This window comes from Eurypyga helias, unplaced genomic scaffold, assembly GCF_000690775.1.
Source record: "Eurypyga helias isolate BGI_N326 unplaced genomic scaffold, ASM69077v1 scaffold14724, whole genome shotgun sequence".
Taxonomy (NCBI): domain Eukaryota; kingdom Metazoa; phylum Chordata; class Aves; order Eurypygiformes; family Eurypygidae; genus Eurypyga; species Eurypyga helias.
The window spans coordinates 19534-47528 of record NW_010245723.1 but is presented as its reverse complement, the minus strand read 5'-3'; the positions used below and the strand labels follow the sequence as shown (position 1 = coordinate 47528).

At 46.1% G+C, this 27995-nt stretch overlaps 1 protein-coding gene across 1 annotated transcript in view; it reads left to right on the top strand.

Moving 5' to 3' along the window:
* The window catches only part of CLUAP1 (clusterin associated protein 1), a gene marked incomplete at its 5' end in the record, with an annotated part of 57745 nt that extends 29750 nt beyond the window's left edge, over positions 1-27995 (top strand). The window contains 5 exons of the mRNA XM_010150182.1: positions 5286-5358; positions 15598-15705; positions 25289-25344; positions 27272-27325; positions 27843-27995. Coding sequence (XP_010148484.1) covers positions 5286-5358; positions 15598-15705; positions 25289-25344; positions 27272-27325; positions 27843-27995 — 444 coding nt within the window. The remainder of the gene's footprint in view (positions 1-5285; positions 5359-15597; positions 15706-25288; positions 25345-27271; positions 27326-27842) is intronic.

Sequence of the window (27995 nt, the reverse complement as noted above, 5' to 3'; positions counted from 1 at the left end):
GAGCTTTTCTCAGGCTCTGCTTTCGTATAGCTTTCTGTGGAAAGGTTTTCAAAGCCGCCTCCTGCTGCCCCTGCTGTAGGAACTCTCGGTGACGTGTTACTTGTCTGTAGAGCAATAGTTATAGTACAACATTCTGCCAAAGAGCCGTGTGTTTTGTTTTATTGCAGTTTTCCAGAGACTTCCATCGTCAGATATGCAGTGTAAAACCATCTGCTTTGCCAATTAAAGTAGATTGAGATACAGAATGTTTCTGTGCCCGTTCAAACTCCTTTCTACAAAAACTGTGCATGTGTCTTTAGTGCATTCAGTGTCCTGTAGAAGACGGGTAACATTCTTGCTGAGTTGGGCACAGTTGATTATAGCCGTAAGTGAAACTTACTTGTTTTAAAGCCTTTGTTTGTCCTAGTGTGTCGACAAAAGGCCACTTTAATTCCCATTGCTCCCGATTGTACACGGACCTTTTGTTTCCCTGGCACAAGGTGAGGCTGTGGAAAACGAGTGACATAACTGGCGACTGGGGGGTGCTGAACTCTTACAGGCTAAAAGACACGGACAAATTACTAGCAATGAAAAATAGTTGTGAGTTGCTACAAGGAAACTGTTCCACTGTTTGGCTAATTGGAACAGGTCGCCCAGACAGGTTGGTCAGTCTCTCTCCCTGGAGGATTTTAAGACCCAACTAGCTCAAGCCCTGAGCACTGTGGTCTGATCCTTTTTTTGGAGGTTGGACTGGGCACTTCCAGAGGTACCTTGGAGATGGGGTTGTTCTGCGGGTCTGAGTGTTAGCAACAAAGTCCTGCCTAACTGCCGTCTCACTAGGCTGGCTGCAAAGCGATAGATTTGATTAAAGGGCAGATTTACACCTAGGGAAGGCCACATGAGGCAAGAGAAGTTCCATCTCAGCAGAGCTCTCTCTGCCTCTAAAGCAGGATTTTCAGCCTCAATAATCTCTGGTGTCCTGGAAGCCCCCTCTGACAGGTCAGGCCAGCTCTGATTTTGTGCTAATTGGCACTTTAATTGTGTTAATTTGACACTGTGGTTCCACAGTGTATGCTGCCACTTAATTTGGGTAAAATTCTCTTGTAGTCTGATGCAGGCACTGTTTGCCTGCATTATTTCAGCCTTGTTTGTTTACTGCAGAGACTGAACAGGGTGCTTAAACGTTGGCTCATGCTCATACGGCATCCGGAGGCACCCAGGCCGTTCCTGGCGAGTGCTTCATGAGGTCAAGGCCACATCTCTTGTTCCGTGGAGCTGTCGCTCTGCCACTCTGCGCAGAAAACCTGACTGTTGTCCTGGGCAGAGTGCTGGTCTGTTGAAGTCCATTTTATGACACCCTGTGTTGAAAAAGCATCTGTGGGGTTGTGGTCCTCACGCCCTTAGCTCTTCTCCGTTGTCACATTTCAGAAGCCCTGGGTCACACAGGAGTGGCCAGGCTAAAAGGGAAAAACATCTCCGATTAGCATGGTCTTGTTTTCACTGAGCTGGTATAAATCTCATCTGTTAAGATAATGTGAAATGTGGGGAGGGGTGTCTGCAGTGAAGGTGGAAGCGGGTCAAGCCAAAGAATGCAGCCTGATGATTGCAGTCGTTAAAAGCAGCAGGGAGAAAGAGGAGCCCGCTCCTTTGAAGATCTTACATGCTAAGGACTATAAACAGCACTTAACTGATGCTCTCCCGGTTCCAGCTGTTTTGAGGCTGCCTGTTTGAAACAGTTTTTGCTGCAATTTTTCATAAGCTTTTGCAGAGGGTAGTCTGGCAGCAAACTGATGGGGTGATGGGGTGCAGTTGAAAGGGATGGTGTTGTACGGTATCAGCAGCTCCCTTGGGCTGACAGCAGCATTTCACTCGCTGGGCATTGAGCTATCCAGAAACCTAAACCAGTAGAAAATTAAGATTTTTCCTGCTGGTTAACTCTGGGCTGGCTTGCTATGGGGTCAGCTGAGCTGCTGGCAGCAGCACAAATAAGAGGCTAGAGGAAAGGTGGGAAAGTGGCTTATCTGTATGGTCAAAGCATTTTCTTAGCCTTCATTTCTTTTGAATTTTTAGTCCACAAACCAGCACTGAAGTGGAAACAAACAGTACCCATCTTCTTGCTGCTGCTGTTTTTCCCCCAGCTGCAATGCCCCGTCCCCCACTGTGCCAGTCGAGAATTAGTGTAGCCACGTACTGAACTGCAGCGGAGAAATCGCCTGGCATCATTTTGGATTGGTGGATTAGTTTTTTGTGTAGCTGCACGAATGCTTGCACCAGATCAGGAGGGCGATAACAGGGATGGAGCGAGTGGCCCAGGGTGCAGGGGAGGGTGACTGCTCGTTTGCCTGAACTGAACTGCCAGCTTCAGCCGTGTGCCTGGAATGACACTATTAGGCCATGATGATGTCCGTACCCGTTATTTCACCGATCAGTGAACACTTTAAAAATGTTTTCTGTATTTATAAATTTGATCCCGTGACATTTGGGGAAATATCCTTTCCTTGTTTTTTTCCTCCCTGTAGATTTTCTTTGCCCTCAGCACTATGTAGGCTGCAGCAGGCAGTGGGGTTGAGATTCAGGAGGGTCATTGATCCCTCACCCACTCCATTTGTCCCAAACACATAGCAATGGGGAGGCTGTATTGTAAATGTTTGCAGGGGCCAGGGGCAATTGTTTAAATCAATTACCATCTTTAAACCTTATGACTGATTGGGAGAAACCAGATAGGGTGGAAGAGGTGGGGAAAGAAGACGACAATTTTAAGGCTCAGCCAGAAAATGCTGGGACCTACTGTTGCAGAGGAAGGTCTTGGAATGGGCATGTGCTACAGAGCCCGAAGAGACTGGTAGGCAGAAACCTCTGAAAGTTTTGCCTCACGTCCGCATCCATTTCGACTTTCATCAGCCTGTGTTAGGCTTTGCTGACAGCGCGGTGACATGGTAACCAGCTCAGTGAGCAGTGAATGAGCTGTGCGGCTTGGCAGGCAGCGCGCAGATGTGCTGCTGCTCTGTGGAGGTCATCTGCATCCTTGCATGTTCCATTCCCTTTAATCACGCTCTTCTGTCCTCACTGGTCATTTGTTACTTACAGAGAGAATTAATAAAAAAGACCAGTTTCCTAAATAGAGTGTTTGAAATGTTCTGAACCTATGTGAAACAACTTGTAAAAATATGCTGGTGTCTTTTCCTTCCTCATTCTGGCAGATGGAATTAGCTTGTCCCTGCAGAATATATATCCATCACTTCAGGGATTTCAGTAGTTTCTGTTGTTGCAATTTGCTGCAACTGTCTCATTCATTATGATTTTGCATCATGACCTTTCTTCTTTATAGCCCTGTAAGCTGTCGGGCCTGCAGTGTTATTTCTCTTTGTTAAGCTATTTTCTATATGCCTTGCAGGGTTATTTCTACAGTCCCAAGCAATTGTTAGCAGTCTTCTAGCATCTGTGAGGCCGTTGTCTCTATTAGTACTGGAGAGTTAGTGGGGCAGATGCTTTGCGAGGTTGTCCAAAGCCAACGGGTTTCTCACCAGATACGGGTGACTTTTGTCACTTCCCCTTACCACCCGTAAGCATCATCTGTGCCAGCTTTTCCAGCATGCATTTCAACTCCTAAGTCACCGACATTTATGCCAAGGTGTGATGCATGATGCAAGCCAGTCCCCCAGTCTGTTTCCAGTGACTTCCCTGCGTGCTGGATGGGACTCAGTGGTTTGCAGCTGCCTAGAGGTCGGTGGGAGGTGATGTTCCTTTCTCAGCTAGCACACTATTGCCATACCTGCGGAGACGCGTTTCTGCCGCAAAGCTTGAAAAGATTGCCTGCCGTTCAACCATTTGCATATGCTTTTCCTACTTTCTTCCCTTTGTCCCTTGGATATTCCAACTGAGTCCATGCTTCCTTTGCACAAATGCGCTGTGAATGTGCAGATTTGACCATGCCAAAGCAACTGGTGTTTTTAATTATATCCATATTTTGCAGAGAAAAATCAAAGACTCAGAAAAATCTGAGTTCAATCCGCAATTAATTAGCGTTCCCATCTGCTTGTCATGCTTGACTGGAATTTTAGAAGAGACTAAAACTACAAAATTGGTAGTTAAGTCCTTCCATCAGTTGTTTGCTGCCTGTCTAGTATTGTAGGTTCTATCTGAATCTGATTCTGTGCACTCACACCTTACATACTCTATTGATTGGTAAGTTTGCTATTCACCATTATTCAAATTTAAACTAGATGTCATTACAAATACCTGTGTCAGGTGCCGCTATTGGAATAGCAAACTTTAGTTCCTAAAATTCAGTCTCTTGGTGTCTTTGCTAGATTTTAGTCCTAACTGGATGGAGAACTTCACAAACTCAGCAAAACATCTTCTGCAATTGCTTTGTGGTGTTCAGCAATCAAATAGTCCCTTTAGTCTGCCTGGCCTGTGATGTTCTGCGGGTGCATGCATCCTAGATTAAAATCACTCTCATCAGTTAACTGTCTACCGAGCCAGCCACGTTTTCTTACTAATCCATTATGCTGGAATAAGAATGCCTGTCTTAACTGCCACTGCCCCCCTACCAACAGCCTGCTTCTTCCCTTCTGAGCTGTCACGTTTCTTACTCGGTTGACTGTGCAAGACTTAGGTTCTGTAAGTCCCTGTGGGGGCCTTTTTGTAACATCTTCTATTATCACTGGCCTTCATTTGAATGTTTTTTTCGCTAACAACCTGCTATATTCAAAAAAGAAGAGCAACAACCAACCTTGTACAGTCTTACTGGCATGGTTCTTCTTTGTACCTGACTGCTGTAGTGCAGTATATGGCCATATTTCTCCAGCTTATTGGTAGGGCTTGTCACTCCCGTTTTGTTTGTGTGCGTGGAAGTGAGTGAGTTTATTCTGGTTTGGTTTGCATGTCATGAAGCTGCAGCCATTTCTGGTGTTTAATGGAGTATTGGTTGAAAACAGCTACCAAAGACTGCTTTCCAAAGGAAGCCCTTTTCACTCTGTAATGGCAGTCATTTTCTCGGGGACAAGTGAACTCCTTTTCAGTGTGACAAGTGAGGCTGCTGCCCGTGGGAATGCATGGTTGATTTTCTATGCACCGTTTTTCCTGGCTATAGGTAGGCTTTATATGCTGACCTCATGGGCAAAGCAAGTAGGAGTTTCCATGTTTTAATTGAGACATTTTTTCCCTAAAAGATCTTGAATGCTGAAATTTTCTATTCTCATTCTACCTGAGTGCCCATAACTACTGTAGTAGGACCATCCAGTTTGCTACTTGACTGAGCAGTGTGGCAGCCTTTCTAATTCCATTGTTTTCACCTCTTACAGGAAGCAGCAAGCATGTTGCGTCTTATGCAGAACAGGCTGAAGGAAGAGGAGCAGCACCTGCTTAAGAGTGGAAGTAAGTGGGGCTTCTATGCTGCTTGTGTTAGCAGAAAAATCGTTAGGTACAGGCTACTTCATGTGTAAGTATCCACTTAGAAGCATGAAGCAGACATGGAGAGACACGGAGTCAACAGGCTGTATTAAAAAAGTGGAAGGATAATAACTTGAAAAGGACAACAGTGAAACAGGGAGCGTAACCTCTGTGAAACGCACCTCTGCCTTGTAAATTTTACTCACAGTGCTGAGGGATGGAGAGACTCATCAACTAAATGTGCTGTGCAATTGCAGTGAGCAGATTTTAGGCTTTGTTTTATATTCTCTGAGCCCATCCAGGCTAGCTGTGGGCACGGCACTTGTCCCAGCACGGTGGGATTGCTGAGGAAAGGGTTGTTTGCTGAAAATCTTGATTAGAGGATTCTACCTAGCAAAAGTTTTGCGTGTAGGTGAGTAGTCGCATTGGTCCGTGGGACTGCTCACCTGCCTCGTATTACACGTGTGCTGGTGTGCCTTGCAAAGGGAGTGTAATTTCTATCCTCAGCAGTTAGTCTGCCACGCTGCATGGCATGGAGTTTGGTTATGTGTTCGGATTAGTTCTTTGTGAAGTCTCTATCCGATTGTAGCTTCCAAGGATGAAAAACCCTCAGCTTGAAATCCTCTTTAATATCAGTAATCTTCAAAGGGGGGTCCACCTTTGCCTGCTTGCGTTTGCTTGGTTTTAGTGTACCTGCAAAATGTGAATGCAATTAAAATGTGGGTTTTTTTCTTTTTTTCTAAACTTACTGTTAATTAATTAGAATTCTAACTGAGGCTCAGAAGGGAATAATAACCTCTTGAGATTTTGCAGAAAGCTAACAAACCAGATTTTGCTCTTTTTGAGCCAAGCATCAGCAAGAACTTCCTCGTTAAATACCCCTGTGAATTTTGCAATATGTGCATTTTTATATGGTAGTGGGAAAAAATTAAAAAGGAAAGTTAATTCTTAGGATCAGAGGGAGAGTTTGCAACAGCTGAAATTGAGTAAGGACATAACAGTTGCGCTTCACAGTTTGTTTGCTTGCAGAGATTTTCAGAAAAAGCTCATGAAAGAGGAAATTCACTCATTTCTGCCCATCTTTGATCTCATCTTCTTATGTCAGTGCAGTAAAAAGTGAAGAACTTTTAGCTGAAATAGGAGATTTGTTATATAAATTACAAGAACGTGGAATTGTTTGAGGTATTTTCTTGAGTGAAAAAGTCCAGGTCCTGCTATCTGAGGTTCCAGGGTGAAGAAGTTCAAGAGAAGAACATCTGTCACCAGTAATTAGCATTATGAAGTATAACATGAACATTTGCTGAACTGATTTCTCCTCATCCGTGGATTTTCGCTTGGAAAACTGTTTGTCGTTTTGCACCTCTGCAATAGTATGAACCTTGCCTTTCAGTGAGTGATTTAACTGCCACCTAAGAACCTAATGATTATGACTTTTAATGACCTAAAAATATTGCCATAATACATCTTTATTCAAGTACTTAATTGTCATAATTAGCAATTATTCTGGCAATAAGAGCACCAAGATCCTATTTTTCAGTGCTGGCTCATTTCTTGACTGTCCCATAACCTTGGAAAACCAAGTCATCTTTGTCAGCACCAGCCTGCCTTTATCTGCACGCGGTGTGGAAGTCTGCAGGGGTGTGACAGAGACAATAAATTTGGCTCTCAGAGGCTGTTTCCCCAGTCACAAGCACAGAGCACGGCTTCATTACTGAGTGCTGCAAGGTTAATTTATTGGATGTCGTGAAGCTCTCCGAGGCCACGGTTTGCTAACATGTAATGATCAGGTACCAGGCTGTGCTTTCCCCTCAGACCAGACCCCGCTCTCCTCCTCTCGTTATTAGTTAAATGATGCCCTTTATACAGTTCAAAACCAAGAGATTGCCTTGGTAAGAGAGTGCAGAGGTTGGTGTCTTACATGGCAGAGTGTCCTGTTAGGGATATGTTCACGGAACGGTTCTGTTAATCCCAGGATCCTTGTCCCCCAAAAATTACATTTTTTTGCACAAGAGGAAGCAAAGAAAGAGTGGCAGAATGGCTGCAGCATCGCTGAACAGCTTTGCCTGCCCAAACGCCCCCTCCAAAAGTGAATAGGGAAATTCACGCTAGAAATAAGCAGCAGGACAAGGGATGGAGTTTTGTGCCGTAGAGGATTCCTGGGAACCCTGCGACCTTGGCCTGGCGGGTAGTGATTTCATCAACAGTACTGTGAGCATTGTGGGGAAATGGTGTCAAGTGCCACAGGCCTGAGCCGTTCAACCTTCTTGCCCCTGTGTTTGCAGATACTGCATGCTGCATCCTCCTCTGAGACAGGATGTGTCCTGTTAATGAGACAGGCACAAGGAACGTGAGACAGGGGCTGTTCTTCACCGTCAGACACGTCTTTCTAAAGTGGGTGTTGGGAGGAAAAAATACTTCCTTATTCCACTTGCATTTTTGGGTCATGCCCCACACACAAAGCAAAATGCTTTGATCCTAAGGTTTTTTCCATCTTCAGCTTATCAAAAAATTTAGGACTTCATTGTCTGCACCTTCAACCCAGCAAAGACAATTGTGCTTGCTCACAGGACTGTTAAAGCAGACCCTGCTCTGACTTGCTCATGCAACGGGCTCTGGAGACGAAGGGATTAGCCTCTTCCTCTTGCAGCTCCGCTCAGCGGAAGCTCGGCAGGCTGCCCTGACATCTCCCAGTATCCCAAAACTCTCTGGCTGAATCTTGAAGGTCTGGGGTGGTGGAATGAGCTTCGATTGAACAGGTTCACTGCTTTCCTACACAGAGGGGTAGCACAGGGCCAGTGCCTCCTGCAAGGAGGTTCTCTAACTCACATTACATTTTGCCCCTGAGAGCTGCAAAACACTTAATGAGGCTCTTCTAACAGCACAGGCTGGAATCTGGTGATAGATTTATTCCCATTAACTGATAAAAGTCAGCCCCCAGTCCATTCTGACCTGGTGAGCACTCTTACCTTTGCGTTACCTTCGTAATTGATGCAGTTCTCATTGTCTGGATCCTTTGACCTTATTTCGTGCTAATTTGTTAAGAAGGGTTGCAAATTAACAATTCATTTCTCTGCAGCAGAAGTTGCAGGAATTCTGGTCAGCTCTCAGTTGAGTTTCAGGCTGAACTAACTCCAGAGAAACCTAAATCTCATTTTTCAGGTTCATCGGGCAGGTCTGTGTTAAGAATATAGGAAGCCCACGGATATGTCATGGTGCTCACATCAAATTTGCAAAAATGGTTAGTCTAATCCAGAAAAAGCCTAGTTCTTTTTTTCTTTTACTAGCATACATGGCAAATCATCTTGTACTTCTGACAGAGCAACCCATAAAACCACTGCACTAAAAAGAGAAGAAAAGCCCACGCTGTTATATGAAAACCCATTCTTAAATTATGTAAAGATGTTGAACTCTAGAGGCAGATCAGGCTTTGAGTATTATTTACATGGTGAAAAAACAGGCAGTTGAGTACTTGCAGCAGCATAGAGATGTTTTTTTGCGATGAGTGGGAAGTAAATTGCTGTTATTTCCGTAATCTTCATTTCACATGAGATGCTCTTAGAGCAACCGCTATACGAGGTGTTGTTTTTCACACAGTGTGCTGCCCCTGTGGCACATCCAAGGTTGGTGCAAAGTAACAAATGCCATTTGACTAAAACTCAGGGCTTGGTTCCTTTGTGGTTAATGGAACAGTGACTCTTCAAACATTACATCAGATGCTGTACGGCTGAGCGCTGGGAAGGCTGTCGATAGAACTATTGTCAAGTGTAGATAGGTGAAGGTTGCTCTGATAATGGTTTGGGGGGAGAGGAGAGGGTCACTGACCGCAGCAGAAATTTAAAATGGTTTTTCAGGATCATCCAAGGTTGAAAAAACATGTTTGTTGAGCAAAAAATAACAAGTGGAAATGTTTCTAGACTGAAATACATTTTTTCACACTAATGGGTTTGTTTCACTTACAGATTTTTCTCACTTTTTTACACCCTTTTTCACACAGGTTTTCTCTTGTTCTTTTTGTTTAATATTTTTGTCAATTTAAAAGCAGACTGTATCACTAAAGTTTAAAAAAGTAAAATATAAAAAAGTAAAATATAAAAATAAGCCTTTCAAAATATTTGCTGTACTTCCTTGGGCTAACAGTATGCCCCAGGATTTGATTTTAATTTGCAAAAGTATGTGCTGTAAAATTGCATTTGACCGTGCCGCTTTCTCGCGTGCTGCTGCAGTCAGCCCACCCTGCCTACTCCTGCTCGGGCTGTGCAATGAAGAAACATCCATGTCACACAGCCCTTGAAATTTGCACTATGTCGATACTGTTCAGCAATAGCAACAGGATTGACTGATGCTCCTGGAGAGCTTCAGTTCTGCTCGAGCTACAACCCAAGTGTTTCCTTGGCCAGCTCCTCTTGCTGAGGTAACTCTTTCTCTTCTGGCAGCCAAGCAAAATGTGCTCAGCTCTAGGGTCTCGCTCAATTAAACAGAGCAAATATAGATGTTGGGCTTTGGATTGCAAATCGTGTGACGCTGTTGCAGTTTGGTGCTGTACTGAATCTCCTGTACTCTTTCTCCTCCAGAACTGATGCTTTAGCCTCTGACAGCAGATAAATAAAAAGTCCCATTGCAACAACTGCGGCATTTGAAGTGTAGCAGTGAGTTGCTGGGTAATTCCCACGAGGGCAAGATGCCTGGATGATATTGCTAATGCTCAGCACTGTCACCAGCAGGATGCTCAGGCCATCCATCTTCTTGTTACAGACACTTGGAATTCTTCCATGATACTCTTGTGTTTTGCTTGTTAAATAATTGCAAATTCATGTTCTAATTTAATAATACTTTGATGGATTTTTGGCTTTTAAGATCATTAGAAATAGTTATGGTCACTGAATATGACCCCTCTATAAAATGGGCCAAAAAATAGCTTAGCTACTTAGTCCTGTGCCAAAACTACAAATCCCAGTTTAAATGGAGCTTGTCATCGAGAGTTATTTTTAATTATTTCAAGTGACAGAGACCTATTGCTTCCCTGGGTAGTGGTTAATCATCCTTACTGTTAAAAATGGGTACTGTAGCAATACACCATTACCAAGTGAGGTAAGAAGGTGCACTTAGACCCTTACAACCTGCAGGTTGGTGTTTGCTGGGGTCTTTCTGCCCAGGATTAGTATGCGAAGGTCCGGACATCCACGCTTTCTTCTGGGGCTAGTAGGAGCGACTGGTGTTTGGATTTTGATCCAAGCTCTCGGGACTGGGACAAACTTTTCTCAGGGACCAGATGAAGGATCTCAGTTTTGTGCTGAGGACAAAGGATGTTTCCTACTGACGTTTCTATATCGGAGCATTTCTTCCTGTTCATTGCAGAGCAGCACATCTGTACGTGTGCAGGCTGAGGGACACAACTGGCGACTCCGGGTCTGGGGAGACACAAGTATGGGTTTGGTTGGTCTGAGGCTTTTAAGTGGGAACCGAACTTCACTCTGCCTTTGGTTCCATTAAATCAATCCCCTTTTTTTGGTGGGGTTTTTTCCTGTTCTAAAATGTCATGCTATTTATAAAATGGATTTTATTTTGGATCGAGGCTGTCAGTTGCCCGACTGCTTGTCACGTAATGGTTTTTCACCAAAACCAGTATCTTTCTGAATCCACTAATTGCTGGGGAGCCAGTGCCTGTGTTTTCAAAGCAGTTATTTTTATTATGGAATTGAACAGGCTAAACAACACCTACATCTAATTCTAAAGCATATCAATAAACGATGTCCTTTGTGTTCATTATCTTCACCACAGTACCTGATTTTACAGTTGGATACATTTGCTTGAATATTTATGCAAACTAACAAATCTGTAATGAAATCACTGGGAAGTTATTAGATCATGCTGGTTTTCCTTCAAGCGTTGCAAATTACCAAAAATTAAATTATTCAAATACAGTATTATCGGTCCAGGTATCTGCTCTGGCTTTTTCTGGAAACAGTAGTGTGCTTTGGAACGAGTAACGCATCTTCCGAGAGCCGTGTTTTTCAGTTGTGACCAGGATGTGGCTGGACTGCTGTAAATGAAACTAATTTAGTTGACTGAAATCCACCTTTATGAAATGAGAATGTTGAAATGTAAGGCAAGGGGATTTCAAAATCCCAGTATATTCTCTCTCAGATAGTCTGCTGCTTTGCCAGTAGTCTCTGTGCAGTAATCACAGCAGTGGGGAAATGGGCCAACACAGTTTATAGAGTCGTTCTGTTGATTACCTTTTCGTAGTAAAAATACCGGAGCTTGTTAAAATACCAGCCTTAAGCGCCAGTAAGCTGCCAGCATTGGCCTGAATTTGGGCACGTGGATTGCTGAATAGCAGTTCATTGTGAAAAGTCAAATAATCTTCACGTAAACCCATGCAAATCTCATAAGCCAGCTCCATTAGAATGTGTTCTGTACTCTGTGTACTAGTACGTGGGTATTCGTAGCAGTATGCTTTATTGTCTTTGTTGCTTTGTGCTGATACTTAGAAAAATCTGCATTTTCTCCATAGAGAATATTCCTTGCCTCCCTGGAATTGTGGCATTGTAATTTCTGTTACGATGTGTTACACGGATGTGGTTGTTACTACTCCTAGGGCTACAAGTAGTTTCCTTCTGTATGTTGTTAAATGAAACTTTCTGTATTGTCACCTTTTTATGAATACCAAGAATATTTTGGTGAAAACTGGACACGCTGGGCATGTACGATGAGGGATGTAGGATGGTGGAAGCCTGTAGCGCTCTAGGTAGGGGTCACAAACAGCATTAGATTGGTCTGTTGTTTAATCCCGCTAAGAAGCCTGTACTCAACTTGTCTTTATCTTATGTATTTAAATAAATTTTCAGCAGTATATTCTGCTTTCATGTCCCTGGGGATTTGGCCCAGCGCAATTCTGCTCAGCTGAGAATAACTTGGCTTGTAGACTGGACTTCTATGTGGACCATGTGCAATGGACACCACCAGGCTTGGTGACAGCAGCCACTGAGCTGGGTTAGGGCAATGCATTTATGCTTTTGTAAATGAAAAAGTTGCTCCGTGTCTTTCCAAGTGAGCAGGGGGCTTGGAGGCACAGGTTTACTGTTGCTGAATTTGCATTTGCAGCTGCCACTTTTCTGATCCTCTGGCGTGCATTTGCTATAGCAACACAGTGATGCTTCGTGCTGGGTTATGTGCATCAGGATCCCAGCTAAGCTATTCAAAGAAAATCCAAACTCTTGCCATAGATCTGTAACAAGTTGTATTTCAAAGTCACAACTTGGTAGGAAAAATCATGCGTTAAGCTTATATGCTGATAATTCACATGATTAATCTTCTCTTCATTTGTATTGAAAAGCAATCTGTGATTTTTAAAGGCGTAAATGAAAGCTAGGCATTCAGTTGCTGTTGGGTTGGCTTGCCAAGCACACTGAGCGACAAGCTGGGGCACAGCACATGCTTTCCTGAGGCTCGCCAGAGCAGTCTGTGGCATCCACGCCTGGGCTGAACAGCAGAAAACTGCGACTTCAGCACTGACAGGCGAGAGTTACATCATCTGAGTTAGTGAGGGAGAAGGATAAAAGCAAGAGTGTGATGAAACAAGCGATTGAGAATAGCAAGGAAGCTGAGGAAAAGAAGAAAAGGGCTGGATGAGAGTGAAAAAGCTGAGTTTAAACCATTTCCTTTCATAAAGCAGCAGCTTGAGGCCCTCCAGCCATTGATGCTCCCTCCACAGTAGGTATCACTCTATTGCAGGGGCACTTACTCACTGTGGGATCTTCCTGCAAGTCCCACTTTCCAACAGAAAGATACTGTGGGGAATTATATGATGAAATGAGCTTCCTTGTGCAAGTTGAAATGAGTCAGGAATGGCTGGAGTGCCCAGGAGTGCACTACAGGGAGCTGGAAGGGTTCACGTGGTTCAGGAGAGCATGAAGCCATCAGCCTGGGTAGGAAGGAGCACGTCTGCGTACAGCAAAAGGGAGATGCCAGTCATGCCTTGTCTTCTTATTACTGCTTTGTCCCAAGGGAAATATATTTTATGTTGTATCTGAGAGTCTGTTACCACAAAAGATTTAAAAAAAAAAAGGTTTCCAGAAAAGTAAAATGAGACATTATGAGACATTACAGCCCCCATTACAGCCCTGCCACGGCGCAGAACAGAACCGCATCGCTCTGCTTCTCTGCTGTAAGTCCCGTCCCCAAAGTGGCGTTAGCTGGGTTTGCCACTTGGCCTTGGCTGCGGAGAGCGCTGGCTCCATTAGTCCCCATCTCAGCTGGCGGCTCGTGCTCAGGAGACCCCAGCGAGGAGCAGAAAGCGCTAATGGGGATGAAATAGGAGTGGTTTGGCAAAGTGCTCGTAAGGGCCCTACGCGGCGTCCTCAGCTGTGGGTAGCGGTGCTGCAGAACAGGAGGAGCACAGGTGGCAAAACCTGCAAGGGAGGAATTGCTGCTCAAAAAAACCCAAAGAATAAAAGAAGGGAAAAATAACCCTCACAAAATAAGAACAGCCTTTTAGCAGCAGCAGTGACAGCCATCACAGCCAAGGTAGTCTTGCTCTTTAACATACAGAGCAGGAACCCGAATCCTTTATTTAGGCTCCACATGGCTCTTCCCAAGGACTTTGCCCATGTAAGGGCTGAAGAAAACCTTGTTTTCCTGAATACCAGGTAAACAGAAAGAGGGTTCAGGTCACGCAGCAGTGAGTGATTCCGTCACTTGCCAAAGAAGAAGGTGCAACACACAGAGAAATTGTAGCTAGCATTGTTGGAACCTGGTAATCTTACCAGGGTACCAGATACACCCCTTGCTGTTACATTTTGTCATTAACTTAATACTGCAATGAAAAAGATTATGGAAAAATGTCTAATATTTGTATATTGTCCCATAATTAAATATTGCAAAGATGTGCCAGCTCATTACTAATCATAATTAAAGTAGTTATTTCCATTTTCAGCTCAGACATGTGTGTAATTAAATGTACCTGGGAAAGAATTGCCTATTTTCTCTGAATAATTATCAGCTATTGTTGCTATGGGTGCCGACCTCACACGGGGTCCTGTTGGGTTTGGCATAGCGTGGCTGATTCCATAAGCTCCTGTAGGCTGTGGGATCAGCTGGCGTGGAGGGGCTCATCTCTGCGGGAGTGAGAAGAGTTCAGAAGGTAACAGGAGCTGAGGATGTGGCTCACATGTTTGGAGAGGGAAGTAAATAATCGCAAGTGGACAGCAGCTGAAAGGCAGAGCTTGGCCTCAGTGAGCCAAGGGGCTTGCACAAGCAGGCTGGCATGAACAAGGGGAAAGGGAAGAAGCTGTTGGGATAGAAGGAGCTTTAAATGGAGCAGAGCCTTTTCCAAGTTTTCCACACGCTTCTGCACCAACTTGCCACCTGAAGCAGATTCTCAGAGGACAATCAGTTTGGTTATTGTGCATGTCAAGCTCAAGGAAGGACTCGTACAGCCAATGGAGAGAACAGCCTACCCTTTTCTTTGCAGGCACTTTAGGCATCTGAACGCTCTGTCATCCTTTCAAACGTCTGGAGGACAATTTAATCAAAGCCCTTTAGGTTTGTTCCAGTTTGGTGACTGGGGAAGTGGCAGTACAGGACTAAGTAGGCTTCAGTTTGGATAGGAAGAAGAAAACAAAGGCAGATTGTGAAAATATTGGAAGAAGTTTCTGCATCTTGAAAGCTTTTCCATCTCTCCAGCCATCCTGGGTTTGGCTGGAACTGCTTTCATTTATCTAGGGATGTCTCACTGTGCTTTTCTAACATGAAAGGCAAAGAGTCTAAGGGGAGGAGGGGTTTTGGTACTGCTTATGTCAGGGTAAAAGAATTTGAGCTGTATGAATAAACCCACGCTTCCCAAAGCCTTAAAAGATTTTTATCTTTAAATCAGTTGCTGAAATTGCACCTTCTGACTGCACGTAGGCTTCATACCCAGAAGAACAGAATTCTACCCGTTTTTAGAACAGCGCCTGTACTGTACAATCTGAGGATTGTCCCAAGACAACTGTTTCTATTGTATGCTGCTTTGGCACTTAGGTGTAGAAGTCTGCCTTCCTTAGGATGTGGACGTTGGCTGTGTCCCTGTGCTCATCAGCAGGGCCAGTGCTCTGTCCGCAGCCACATTTTAATTAGCCTTGGACTTGAACAAAGGCAGAGACTGCTAGCGTCTCTTGCATCCAGCTGCTGTTCTGAGTTGTGGGTTGGCTTGAGATATTTATCAACGGCTTTTGTTTCAACCAGATAACGATGATTCCGACGTAGAGATTCAAGAGGACGAAGGATCCGACAGTGAAGTGGAAGACAGGCACGTCATGAAGCAGCGCGTCGCCACAGAATCACTGCTGCAAGGTATCTTAACCTTTCCTTAGTTGCCTTTTTTCTGAAGGGTATGCTGGAATTATCTGAGTAACCTTAAATGGAGAAAGACTGTTATTGTTCAAGGACTTGGGCACTGCTCAAATTAAAGGCAAATTAAGGAATATTTACTGAAAAGAGTACCGTGTGAGGAAAGTCCTTCCTTGGTATTGCAGATTCTGAAGTAGCTTTATACAAAGCCTTAGAAAAGTGATAGTATTTCTCACTGCAAAACATCTATTTCCTTTCAGCTGTAGACACTTGTTCTAGTAGAGTCTTCCTCAAAAGGAGACCTTAGTGAGTCCATAAAACCACCTGCACTGACAGTCATGCGTGCAAGACATCTGAGCCCTTTCTTTGAGGGAATGACGTCTGGCTTCTGCCACTGTTCATGTGGAGTGGAACTGCAGCCTATGGCTGCTGATTCCTACAGCCCTGGTCAGAAGCAACTCAGAGAAATTACTGTCTGAGGCCCTGTGTTTCACTTAGGGGGAAAAAGAAATGTTCTGCTTAGTCTACGGTCAAGCAAAATGGAACCAGAAAATCAAGTTGGTTCTTGTTGTTCTCATTAGCGGTGAGTGAATCTGGCCACCAGCCTCTCTGGGATCTGGATGAAGTGTCTGTGTGGATAATTTCATGTGCCACTACTTCTGCTGGAATCTGTTACTTAGATAAATGGCAAGTATGGGGGGTTTTCTGGGTTGAATTCTGCTCTCCCCTCTCTGACTGAGACCAGAGCAAGAAGCTGAAGTTCTCAAGTCAGTATAATTCAAGCATTTTTATCCTCAATTCCTCTGTTTTTCATAGAACTTAAAAATCTGTAGAAGTGCTAGAAACACTAATATTTACTAAGGATTTTTACATTGCAGTTTCCCAAGGAAAGGTCTGTACAGTTTTTGGTGACTTGTAACAGTGATGCCTCATCTCAGGGGACATCACAAGCTAGTGATATGGGTACTGGTTGCAGCCAGAGTCAGCTCTTTGTATCAGTTTTAGAAGCAAAAAGCTCTATTATAACATCAGTAGTTTTGTTGCAAGTAGATCTTTTTTGTAGGAAGAGCTTTGTTATCATTAATTACACTCACTGGAGACTCAGCATTAGCTTGTCAGACTTAAAGCAAGCAGTTCAGATCCCTGAGATGTTTCCTCTGCCGTGCTGTTTAGATTGCTTTCCATGCTTTTGTAGGTTTAGTAAACTACTTCTGGCAGATTATGATCTTCTGCGTTTTGCATACTCTGAGCGTGGTGTTTGCTGACTGCATGGTCGCCATCCCAATCCTTACCCTCCTTATCTCTGTGTGAGTTGGAAGCCTCCCTTAGCTCCCTCTCCTCTTTTTGCCTCTCACCTGCTGTGAACTACTGAAGCAGCTCCAGGTATGTTCAATAACTCCTGAGATGCCTTTCCTATAGGTCCTCCAGGAGGAGTAGGGTTGTATATCCCCCTTCTAACTCACAGCACTTCAGTCCGCTGTGCTCTGGTGCAATCTCTGGGGTGGAACCAGTGCCCCGGTGCTGGCAGGGATGGAATCAAACATTGTTAGACTCTTAAGGGAAAGGTGGTTGGCTCACTTTTTCCACTTTGCTAAGGCTACTCATCATCATCTTGGGCAAGTCACCCAGTTTCTGTAGCTGTAGTCACACTGTGAGACTAACAGCGGGCTCTCTGTCCGTACTACCAGCTTTGATTCAAAACGTCTACCCTTTTTGTTGAGGAAAACTCATCCTTGGGATATCTCTGCTGCTGGTGTTAGAGGGAGATTGCTCAGTCCTGCCCTTTCTTACCTGTGCAGAACATAGAAACAAAAGCTTGGACTGTATGAAGACACACTGGTCAGGCCAAAGCTTTCCTGTGGGAGCTCCAGCCTGATCCAGAGCACAAGCAGTTCTAACACTGGGAACAGGCTCAGATCTGCACCTCTCCATCTGTGTAAGCAGGACCCTTTGGCCCCAGGTCCCTCCTTGATAGAGAGGTTACGTGTGTGACTGCATGACCCTTACCAACTGAAGTGCTGGAGACATGTCAAGATGGGAGAGTAATGTCAGGTGCTCCAGCTTCTTTAGAAAATCAGGCCAGAAATGGCTATTTGTCATTAAACACAACCAAGAATCTGTACATATTTCTTCAGCACAGGCAGTTTGCATTTAAAATACAGTTAAGTATTAAGGCAGCGTAACAAGAACATTATTATGTATTAATTACTGCTTTTTGAAGTTTTGTGTCTTCTTATGTGGTGGTGCTTGAGCCTTGTTTGCTCTCAAACTGAGGAGAAATGGTCCACGTGGTCAGTTCCTGTAGTTGCTGTGATTCAGTTTTACATCTCTGACTTCCAGGTTATTAGTGTTGTAAGATAGGACTTCCTCCCTCAGTCTGTAATAGGAGGGCAGGTCTTCCAGGTTGTTTTGCCATTATAGAGGCAAGATTCCTAGGGAGAGATAATCTCTCTTATTAGGCCACTTGGTATAATTGAGAAAAATCAACACACTTTCACCCTCAAGAGTCCTTTCATCAGGTTGGTCCAGAGGCAGCAAAATTCAAACTAAATGCAGCTTTGACAGTATCGCTCCTGGTTTTATTCTTTTAGCCAATTAAAAGACTTGAAGGTATAGGATTTAGTCTCCCATGGAGCGGAAAAGTGTGTTAGCTGGGGGAGATAGGACAGGCTGCTAGCTCCTGTGGTACAGAGAGAAAATCGAACCCCGATTTCCCACGTACAAAGAGGAATAGGCAGTAGCAGGTTAAGGAGGAAGCTTGTGTCTCCGTTGTCCAGTGCTGCTGGTTCAGCAACACAGCAAACCCAGCTTTAGGAAACCGGGAGGGTTTTGGTGCAAGCAGGGAGCAGGCATGGGGGGTGGGATAAATGGCTGGGAGGGTAGTCACCAATCTGACAGATGCTGGCTTACTGGGTGTGTGAAACTACAATCCGTTTTGTTACCGCAATATCACATTTACAGGCAAGTTTCTTCCTTGATGGGGCTTATGAAAATAAATCCATGTGTCACTAATAATTTACTTTGTAACTTAGAGAATACATTGATGTATCACCTATAATTTTAATTTTTAACATTGTCAATGTGAATAAAAGTTCAAATCTGCTTTTATTCTGTCTGGCAATAGGTAAGTGAGGCTGTTACATAAATAAAATAGATGCATGGACTTCCCTGAGGTCAAGCCATGAGTTAGTGATGACATTCAGAGTAAGACACATGTTTTGTCAGGGAGCCAAAGAAATTCTTGCCATGTTGAAGGTCTGAACCATCCGCAGTGTAAAGAAACCTCTTGCCTGAAACAGGCCATGAGGCAGTAGTTTGCAGCAGGCTGGTTTTTCATGTGCAGACGGGGTGGACATCAGGGTAAGGCATGCAAAGCCTTGTCCCAGAAATGTAGAAGCTGCCATGGCGGGTGAGGCACAAGAGCCATCTAGCCTGGTCGCCTGCCTCTAGCACTTGCCAAAATAAAGCGTCTAGGGAAGAGTGTAGGAACTTCTCTCAGGTTCCTTCCCATTCTCAAACTGTTTCAACCCCACCAGGATTTCCTCAGCCAGATGTGGTTTCCACAAACAGTCCGTAGATTTTTTTTTTTCCTAAGAACCTGTCCAGTCTCCCTTGGAACTGGGGTGTTTTCATCCACCCAATCAAAAGTGGCAGATTTTGAAGCGATGCTGTGATTACAAGTGCAGATCCATCTTTCCAGTCTCATTTGGACCAGAGTTCTGAAATGCATTTTGGCATCTTGGGCAAGTTCAGGATCCCCTCTCACCCATGGTAGTGCTGGCTGATGGGGTTGGCCGTGGTGGGCTGGCGCACACTGTGCTTGCAACGAGGCAGGCGGCGGAAATGCCTCCGAACGCAGCAGAAATGATCCACGCTTGCAGAACTGTGCCTGGCTGTGGTAAATCACCCCCTATTCCACACAGCTCCTGTAAACCGGTCATCCCAATGCTTTAGCTGTTCCGTCTCCTTTTATAATGTTGGTGTTAAGGGGCAGTTTTTGTCCTGTTTGGACCACAGGGACCATTTCACTACTGAGACAGTGACAGCTTCAGCCGGTCTTTACTGTAAGAAGACAGCTGCATAAAACCCTGAATGTTTTTCAGCAATCTGTCCCAAGTCAAAGAGCGAGAGCGCAGCTCACTTGGAGCCTCTTACCTACGTGGAACTGACCCAGAGGATCGATGTGCCAATGCTGTGCTGGCAGCCAGGATAGCGAGTGTACTTGCTACCGGATGGATAAAATCTCTGCCTGTGAAACCTGCACTGTTTAAGACAGCAGGAAGAAATAGGTCTCTGGATGCAGCAGATGAGAATAAAGGGGTTTTACTAAGAAAGCAAAGTGTACTTTATTGGAAGAAGTGGAACCAAATATGTGACAATCAAAGCAGAGGTGAGTTCAGGGGCAGACAGCGTGTCCCATGTGTCTGTGGATATGGGCTGGCTTGCCAGTGCCAGCTATTCCTGTGCCATAGCCAGGCCTGTACAGACGCATCTCCCAGAGATGGGTGGGGAGGTTGCAGAGGCTGAATTAGCCCTCATTTTCTTCGTCCTGTAGAGAAAATTTAGAGTTTTGACATAGTAGAGGGAAATCTTCCCAGGAAAGCCTACCAAGTTGTGTTTCCAAATCCCTCTGTATAGCATGCAAGCTGAAAAGTAGGGAAGTCCTGATCTCAGTGGAAATGGTCAGACTCCGCTTGTGGAAATTCTCTCTCCAGCTCATGTGCATGTTCTGACTTCTGCTACTGAATTTCTGGAATGTTTTCCTTCCCTCTAACCTCCCCAGGTGTGTAGAAGCCACAGGTCTGCTGTCAGTATGCAGGGAAGTGGAGGGATTCAGTTAGGAATGTGCAACAGCTGCCAGCTCCTTGTTGGATGTCTTCTTCACACTGAGTTCCTGTGGCTGTCACCTGCCTGATTTTTTTAAAGGCACATTAAATAACTAGACTGTTTCTTCCCTTCTCTCTTGTTCATAAAGGAAATCACAACTCTGAGTCCAAGACCAGACATATATACAAGTGCATTTATCTTTACAAATACAAGATGATAACAGATCTGCAGGTTTTCTCAAAATTTTTTTTATTCTTCTCTGTTGTGGAAATGATTCTTGATAAGAAAAACCTGCTGAAGCTCGCTGCAGTTGTCAGGCACCATTCCAGTGCTGTATGACCCCATCCTTCATCTCTCTGCTTCATCCGTAGGGACAGCCCTATTACTGGCATGCAGCTTAGTGCAGGATGTTCCCTCCGTCTCTACCGTTCTCAAGTCATTCCCCCCAGTCAGTCTGTTTGGAAACCCTTGAGAAACTGTGATCAGGGTACCCCCACTGCTGCAGTCAGTGTGTGTGGAGTTTGTGTTGTTGAAAACCAGAAGAAAAGGTCTTGTTCCGAGCCATGCCACATTGATAACTGAAGTGCCCCTGGCGCAGCATCGGCGGGGCAGAGCTGACTCGGACACCATCAGTCGTGAGACAGGCCTGCTGGGCACTGAACTCTTCTTACCTTGCCTTTCCATGCAGGATTTGTGGGCATTGTTTGTACCCCAGAGCTCCTCTAAAGATCCCCGCCTGATTTCTTGGCAGTTAACAAGTACAGAGCCACAGAAACAAACACCTCTTCTAACCTGGCCAGGCTGCTCTCTTCCTGGTGATTCTTCATGGACCCTGGTGTGGGCAGGCGTCTCACTGCATGTGTTTGCTGTGATTCAGAGTCTGAAAATGAGATGAGCGGGCCTGGATTTCGCAGATGCCGTGAGGGTGGCAGAAGGAGAAGGCTGAGGCATAAAGGACAGCTCAGGCGAGAAGGTATTTGGCTGTGTGTGAGCCAGGTTGAAGTTCTCCAGCTGTTTGATGATGTACGAAGTCAAGGGGAAAAAATCCACAAATGCACCTGCTCTCATTGCTCCTCACAGGACTCTACCAAAGTGGTAATGCTCTCCTGGAACTTTGTGAAGTTCACAAGGAAAGAAATTATTTTCCAAAGTGCCATTTTACCCTGACCGGGGCTGTGTATGCACGGCATGCAGTGGGTCCTCGTGACTGTGCTTCGGGAGTGAATATACTTCTCGAGTAAAGTGAAATAAGTTCTAATGGCAAACAGTATACAAATAATCCTGGAGAGTCAGATGAGTCTCTCAGTCTCTTCCTTGCTTCCGCAGGTCAAGCGGGAGGGGAAAAAACAGGCGACACTGAGTGAGCGGCTGGGCCTGAGGGCCAGTGCTTGGAGGAAGCTCGTCTGGGGAGGGAGAAATACAGCTGCTTTTCTCATCTTGGTGTATCTCTGTGGGCAGCTATGGAGATTCCCATCCCCCAGATAAGAGTCTGCAAAGTCTTTAGTTTCCTGGTATGGAAGCTGCTGGTCACGTATTACCAGGCTGATGTGGGTGGGGCAAGGCAACGCGGTGTGTTTGGAAACACCAGAAAGGAGCTGTGGTTTGGAATTCACAGAAGTGAAGCTTGAAGTGGAGCTTCCTCCCGCCACCTCAGCATCTGCTCGAGCAGAGCTGCCTTTGGCTGTATGTTTTCTGTCAGCAAAGGGAGCTCCCTGGGGGGGAGGAGGTGTTTCCATACGCTTTCAGCCTGTACGCCGGCCGTTGCGGCACTGGACATAGCGGAGAGGGAGAGGTGGTAGGTCTGCGATGGTGACATTGAGACAGGTGACTCGCACCTTTTCCTAGAGGGTGTAAGAAACAAATGGAAATACGCTCATCCTGGGCAGCGGCTGTAGTGTGCTTGATGAACCATTGTACTTTGGCAATGCCTAGAGAATGCTGCTGGGATCAGGGCCTTGTGCTGAGGGCTGCACTCACGCTTCAGAACGGGCTGCTCAAAGGCCCTGCAGATCAGAGAAGATCAGGCAAAAGGTTTATCCCAATTTTCTGCGTGCGGAATGGAGGGAGCTGTCTTATCGGAGCTCATGCTGTGAATTGGCATTACGAGCTGGACACTGAACACGGGTCTCCAAACTGGGAGCAAAATGTTTCAGCTGCAAACCTACCCTTCCCCTCATGGTAGCTTGTCCTAACCTCTCGGGTTAAGCGTCACTTCGGGCTGTCCGGCTCAGGGTTGACATAGACCCACTGCTGGGTAAGAAGATGTAAATCATTCTAGTCCTGTGGATCCATTGTAGGCGGCTGCACGGGTTGGTACCGTGGCAAACGTCACCGGCAGGGGAGAACGGCAAATGCTCACAGGCTTACAGTCAGGGATGCACGTTGCTTCTGATCTTCGATAGCTCAGTGGCGATGCACCGAGGTTAGATTTCAATCCAAAGGCGCAGTGAATTACAGTCTCTTCATTACTAACATTTTACCTAATTATGACTTCGTACAGTCTGTCCCGGCTGAATTCACATTATCTATAAGTAAACATAACAGGCTCTCAGCCGCTTGGAAGCTGCGTGAGCCTCTGTGCCCAGAGCGGTGCAGCACTAATGCCGCAGCAAGCTGAGCCCAGCTAAATTTAACCCAGGAAACTAAGTGACAAACACCCCTGTACCTGCCACCTCTCCCTGTCCTGTGCAGACGACTCCTCTGCTTCCTGCCTCCCCGCAGTGCACACCGAAATGCACTGTGTGTCATTCCTCTTGCTCCCACACACGGAAACTTGAGGGTTTACAATCTGAAAGTTAAAATAACGCTCCCGCCTTTGTCATGGAAGCTCTCCTACCAGGGTGGAAAATGTGCTTTCTCTTCAGCATAACGCAGAGCCTGAAGCTCCCAGGCCTCTGCATCCCGGGGTGTCTGCCCTGAGTGTCCCAGGGCTGTGCTACAGGGCCTAATCCTGCTGAGGCCACAGTCACTAGTTCAAAGAGGTGCTCCTGGCTTAAACGATGAAGGGATCAAAGTCTGGGCAGTACCTAATTCTCATCTTGCCCACAAGATGTCCTTACCATTTCCACTGATGGAAGAGCAGCATCCCGCAGACCTTCTGTTAGCGTTCCCTAAGCTCTTCCCTCAGCATTTTCAAACTGTCCTATTTCATCAGCTCTCCTTACATGATACCTTGATTCTCTTCCACATTCAAGATCTCACTCAGCTTTGTCTTACCAGTAAATTTTAGGAGCTTCCTGCTTCTTTCTCCTTTTGAGGTAATAACTCCCTATGTAACGCTTTATTCTGAGCCTTCTACGTAGCAAAATTGCACTTAAACTCTCGGACCCTTCTGTAGGCTGGGCGAAAATGTGGTTCTGTTGTCATCTAATGATGCCAGTTGTAATCAGCTCCAAATTTACATAGTTTAGTCTAGCATAAATTAGAGCAAAACTCTCTAAAGCTTGAAGAGATACCTTCTGCCCAGGAGTTGTCTTACATCCATCTCCTACCTGTGCTCCCAGCAGCCTGATGGACAGAGGACACTGCTTTTTATTTGAAGACATCAAATCCTTTAAATTATCTGCCTTGATGCAACAAGGGGGTTTTGGTGACTTCTAGATGAGTTAGCCAGCTTTTTCCTACAAGTAACCCAAATCAGTCTGCAAAAGGGACAACAGGCACCTGTCTTCCTCTCTACCTTGGGAGGTACCAAATTGGTTTGACAGGATATATTTTAAAGTTGCTTTGTTTTCATGATGAAAAATAAATAAAATTGATTTTGTTAAGATTGGAGATATTTGTCATAGACAAAACTGGTGCTGACAGGAGATAAACAGAGGGTGAAACGCGGTGGTCACAGCAGGACTGTGAGATAGGCATCGGTTAGTGCCGAGCGAGGGCTGAGGCTGCAGGAAGCTGGGCTGAGTCACCCGCTCAGCCCACACACAGAATTTCCCCAGTCACAACTCTGCTGTCCCTATTCCCAACGCCTTCCGGGCTCCCTTCCCAGCAAAGGAGACCATGATCTTTCCCATTTCGTATGGCCTCTACATAGCCAAAAGTAACAAAGCGAGGCACAAGTGTTCTGCCTTCTCAGTGACCTCCCTACAACCTTGAGATCTCCACCTCCCTCTTCAGACTTACTCATCCAACTCCCAACATGAAATTTTTGGGATTTGCCTTGGCACTGCCTAGCATTCCTTTGAAATGTCAGTCCCTAAGGATCTGAGCGCAGGGAGCTCTCTGAAGGGCATGGAAAAAGCGGGTTTTTGTGAGGAAGGAATATGCCAAATCACAGAATTGTTTAGGTTGGAAGTTGCCGCTCAAGATCATCTAGTCCAGCCCCTCTGCTCAAACAGGGGGCTTGAGCAGGATGTCCAAGACCACATCCAGGTGGGTTTTCACTGTCTCCATGGATGGACGCTCCACAGCTTCTCCTGGCAACCTTGTTCCAATGTTTGACCACACTCATAGTAACACAAAAAGTGGTTTATTGTGTTCAGGTAGAATTTCCAGTTTCTTAATGTGTCCATTGCCCCTTGTCCTGTCAGAACTGTCATACTGGCATAAGGTAGCTCTGGAATTAACATCCTGAGTGGAATTACTGTCAGCCTTACCCTCCTCTTCCTTCTCCTGAGCTCACATGATGCACTGGGATCTCATCCTCTCGCTGCCATCTGACGAGTCCTTTACCACGTAAACTCTGAACTTTATCTTTCATTCTCCCTCAGCGTTAATTATGAGCCAGGCTTTACAGTGATTCCCTTTGCTCTTTCAGGAAGAGCTGGCGCACGGATCGTGGGAACAATGCAAGGTGGAGACACAGAGGAAGATGTAAGTAACCATCCCATGTGCCTGTAGAGCTTTTCTGACAGTGCCTTAGAATGACAGCCCTTTCCTCCGCTAGAGAAATACATTTTTACCTGCTGAATATCATTCCCAGGCCTGCTTTTCCCCTCCTTTCCTCCAGCTGACTGCTCCCTCATCTGCACAGACACCCATTTTCTTGTTTTTCTTTTGCTTCTGGGGCTCTGCACCGCCTTGTGCCTCAGCCTCAGCCTGCAGTGCGTACTGAGTGGCACGCGGGCTGCAGTAATGCCGTTCTGCTAAGGTGTTGGGGCAGATTGCTGGGAAGAGGGGGTCAGTGCAGTGTAGCAGGAGTTAGATGTGTGGATCTAAATCCCCTACCTTCCTCTAAAAACACACTCCTTGGAGCCCTCGCAGTGGGCTGTACCAACAGCATCAGTCCTTCAGTCCTCCATCTGTACTAGGAGGCTGCAGCCAGCCGCTGTGATATGGTTTGCATCCATGCAGTAAGTTCTCCCCACCATCCCAAAAAGCTGCTGCCATCCAAGCCACGTCCTGCCAGGAGTGGCGAGGCTGTCCTGGTCCCTAGGTGATGCTGGAATATTGTTTTGGAGACTTCTAGTTGGCGTGGGCCAAAACTGCGCTAGGAAATGGTACAACCACTTCAAAACTACCATGACTTTCTCCCCGTGCTGCCTGTTCATGTCCTGTGCAGATGCAGCCTTTCTGACTGTCCAGCAGACACCCCACCCTGCTGCCTCTCTGGAGGGAGGGTGGTGTGCCGGGAGTTCGGACACCATCCCTGCACCCAGCAGGAAGCTCTCTGCTGCTGGGGGATTATCTGCCTCTCAGTACTGCCCTGCCTTTCGCTGCCTTCGTGGTGTAGAAATGAAGCCTCTCTGAAACAAAGAACGTGATTTTCAGAAACCCCTTTGCAGAGTCCAATACAGACACCAGACCCGGGGGGAGCAGGAGGCCAAGGTTACTGGAGCTAGCGTGGCTCCAAGGTCCCCAGGAGAAGGTGTAAATTAAGAGGGAAGCAAGTGGGGGAACCCACCTCTACAGGGCATAGGGACGCTGCTGGGTGAGCTACGGAAAACTCTGGGCAGTGTTTCTCCTGCAGGCAGGGCCAGGAGAGAGCAGATAGCGCTGCTGCTAAGTGCCCGTTGCAGAGACCTGGAGGCACTGCAGCCATAGGGGAGTGAAGTCTCTCGATGGAGAGGGATGAGCTGCCCATTTTTCTGCCCATCCTCACCTTTTCTCTGGAAAGGAGCTTGGAGACCATGTTCTGCTGTGTGCTTCAGCCAGACTGGATGTGGCTAAGGCTGTTTGCTGCCTTCTGGGGGATGATTTATGCCGCTGGCATTCTGAAACGTTTCTGGGCAGGGTCAGGAGTGCCAGTGCTTCAGATTGTGATGTTGTGACCTTAGTCACGGTGCGGCCTGATTGTCCTTGACCGCGTTCTTGACAGCTTTGGATAGCCATTCTCTGCAATTTCTCCTTCCTTTGGACTTCCCTGTTCACAGCTTTCTCCTGTGTCTCCCTGTCGGCACAGCCCACCCAGGTGTGGAAGCCAAGGCCTCATGCCTCTTATTCTCCTTAGCTGCAGCCACTTTGTCTCATGGCTCTGCCCTCTTAATACAGCAGGCACAGGGCTGAGAGGCTCGCTTAGGGACCCTTGCAGGCGTCTCTGGGTCTGAGATCAGGGAGGGAAACTGGTGAGGCTGGTGTGAACCCCTCAAAGCGTTAATCAGGTTATGGAGTGGAGAAGAGAGCAGGTTCAGGGCTGTATGCCCAGCCTCTGCCACTGGCTCATGTGGCATGTGATGCCTGAGCTGTCCTCGGCTTTGCTCCCTGCTTCCCTGCTCTGGTTACTTTTCTGGGGTTTTTTTACATTGTGTTACTTCTCTTTCCTGCTCTGCCTCTCCTGTTCTTTCCTCTCTGGTTCTCCAAGGGGAGATCTGCCCCAGCACGGCAAGGCACGCGCAGGATCATCACCACAGCACAGGTGGGTTTCTCTCCTGCAGTTATTTTCTTTCACTACAACTTGATTCTTTGGTCTCACAGTAAGTATTGCTTTAAAGTTAAACTCCCTGCAAGGTTTTTAATAGCACAGATTCAGCAGAAGTCAGGGAGTTTGTTTTTGTCAGCCCAGTGAAGCGGGGAAGGAGGTTTGCAATAAATTGAACGGAGCAGCCACTGTTGACCGAAGCGGGGAGCTGCTAGTGAAAGCCCTGTGGGCCGTTAGCTCCTCGAGGCAGCTGAGCTCTGACTTTTCATTAGTTTGGAAGGCCAGCAGCCTGAGCTGGAACAAAACCTCTTGCAGAACCTGCTGCTGCTCCCCAGTGCAAGTCCAGATCTGGATCCATACCAGTCCAGACGTAGTCCGTAGCCCTGAGGTGTGTGATTGCAGCGCGCAGGGGAGGAGGTGACTTACTGTCAGCCAGCAGTGCCTGCCTTTACGTCTGAGCTGGCAAAGATGCCTGGAACTGAACTGGTGGTGAATTCTGTTTGCTTTCCTGCAGGAGGACTCGGGGGATAGTGAGATTGGCCTCGATGAAGATGAAGATGAGGAAGAGGATGATATGGAAGACGACAGTGTGGAAATCTCCCCGAGCAAATCCAGTCACCGAGCAAGGAAGCCAGAGCCACTAGAGGAAAGTGATAATGACTTCTGA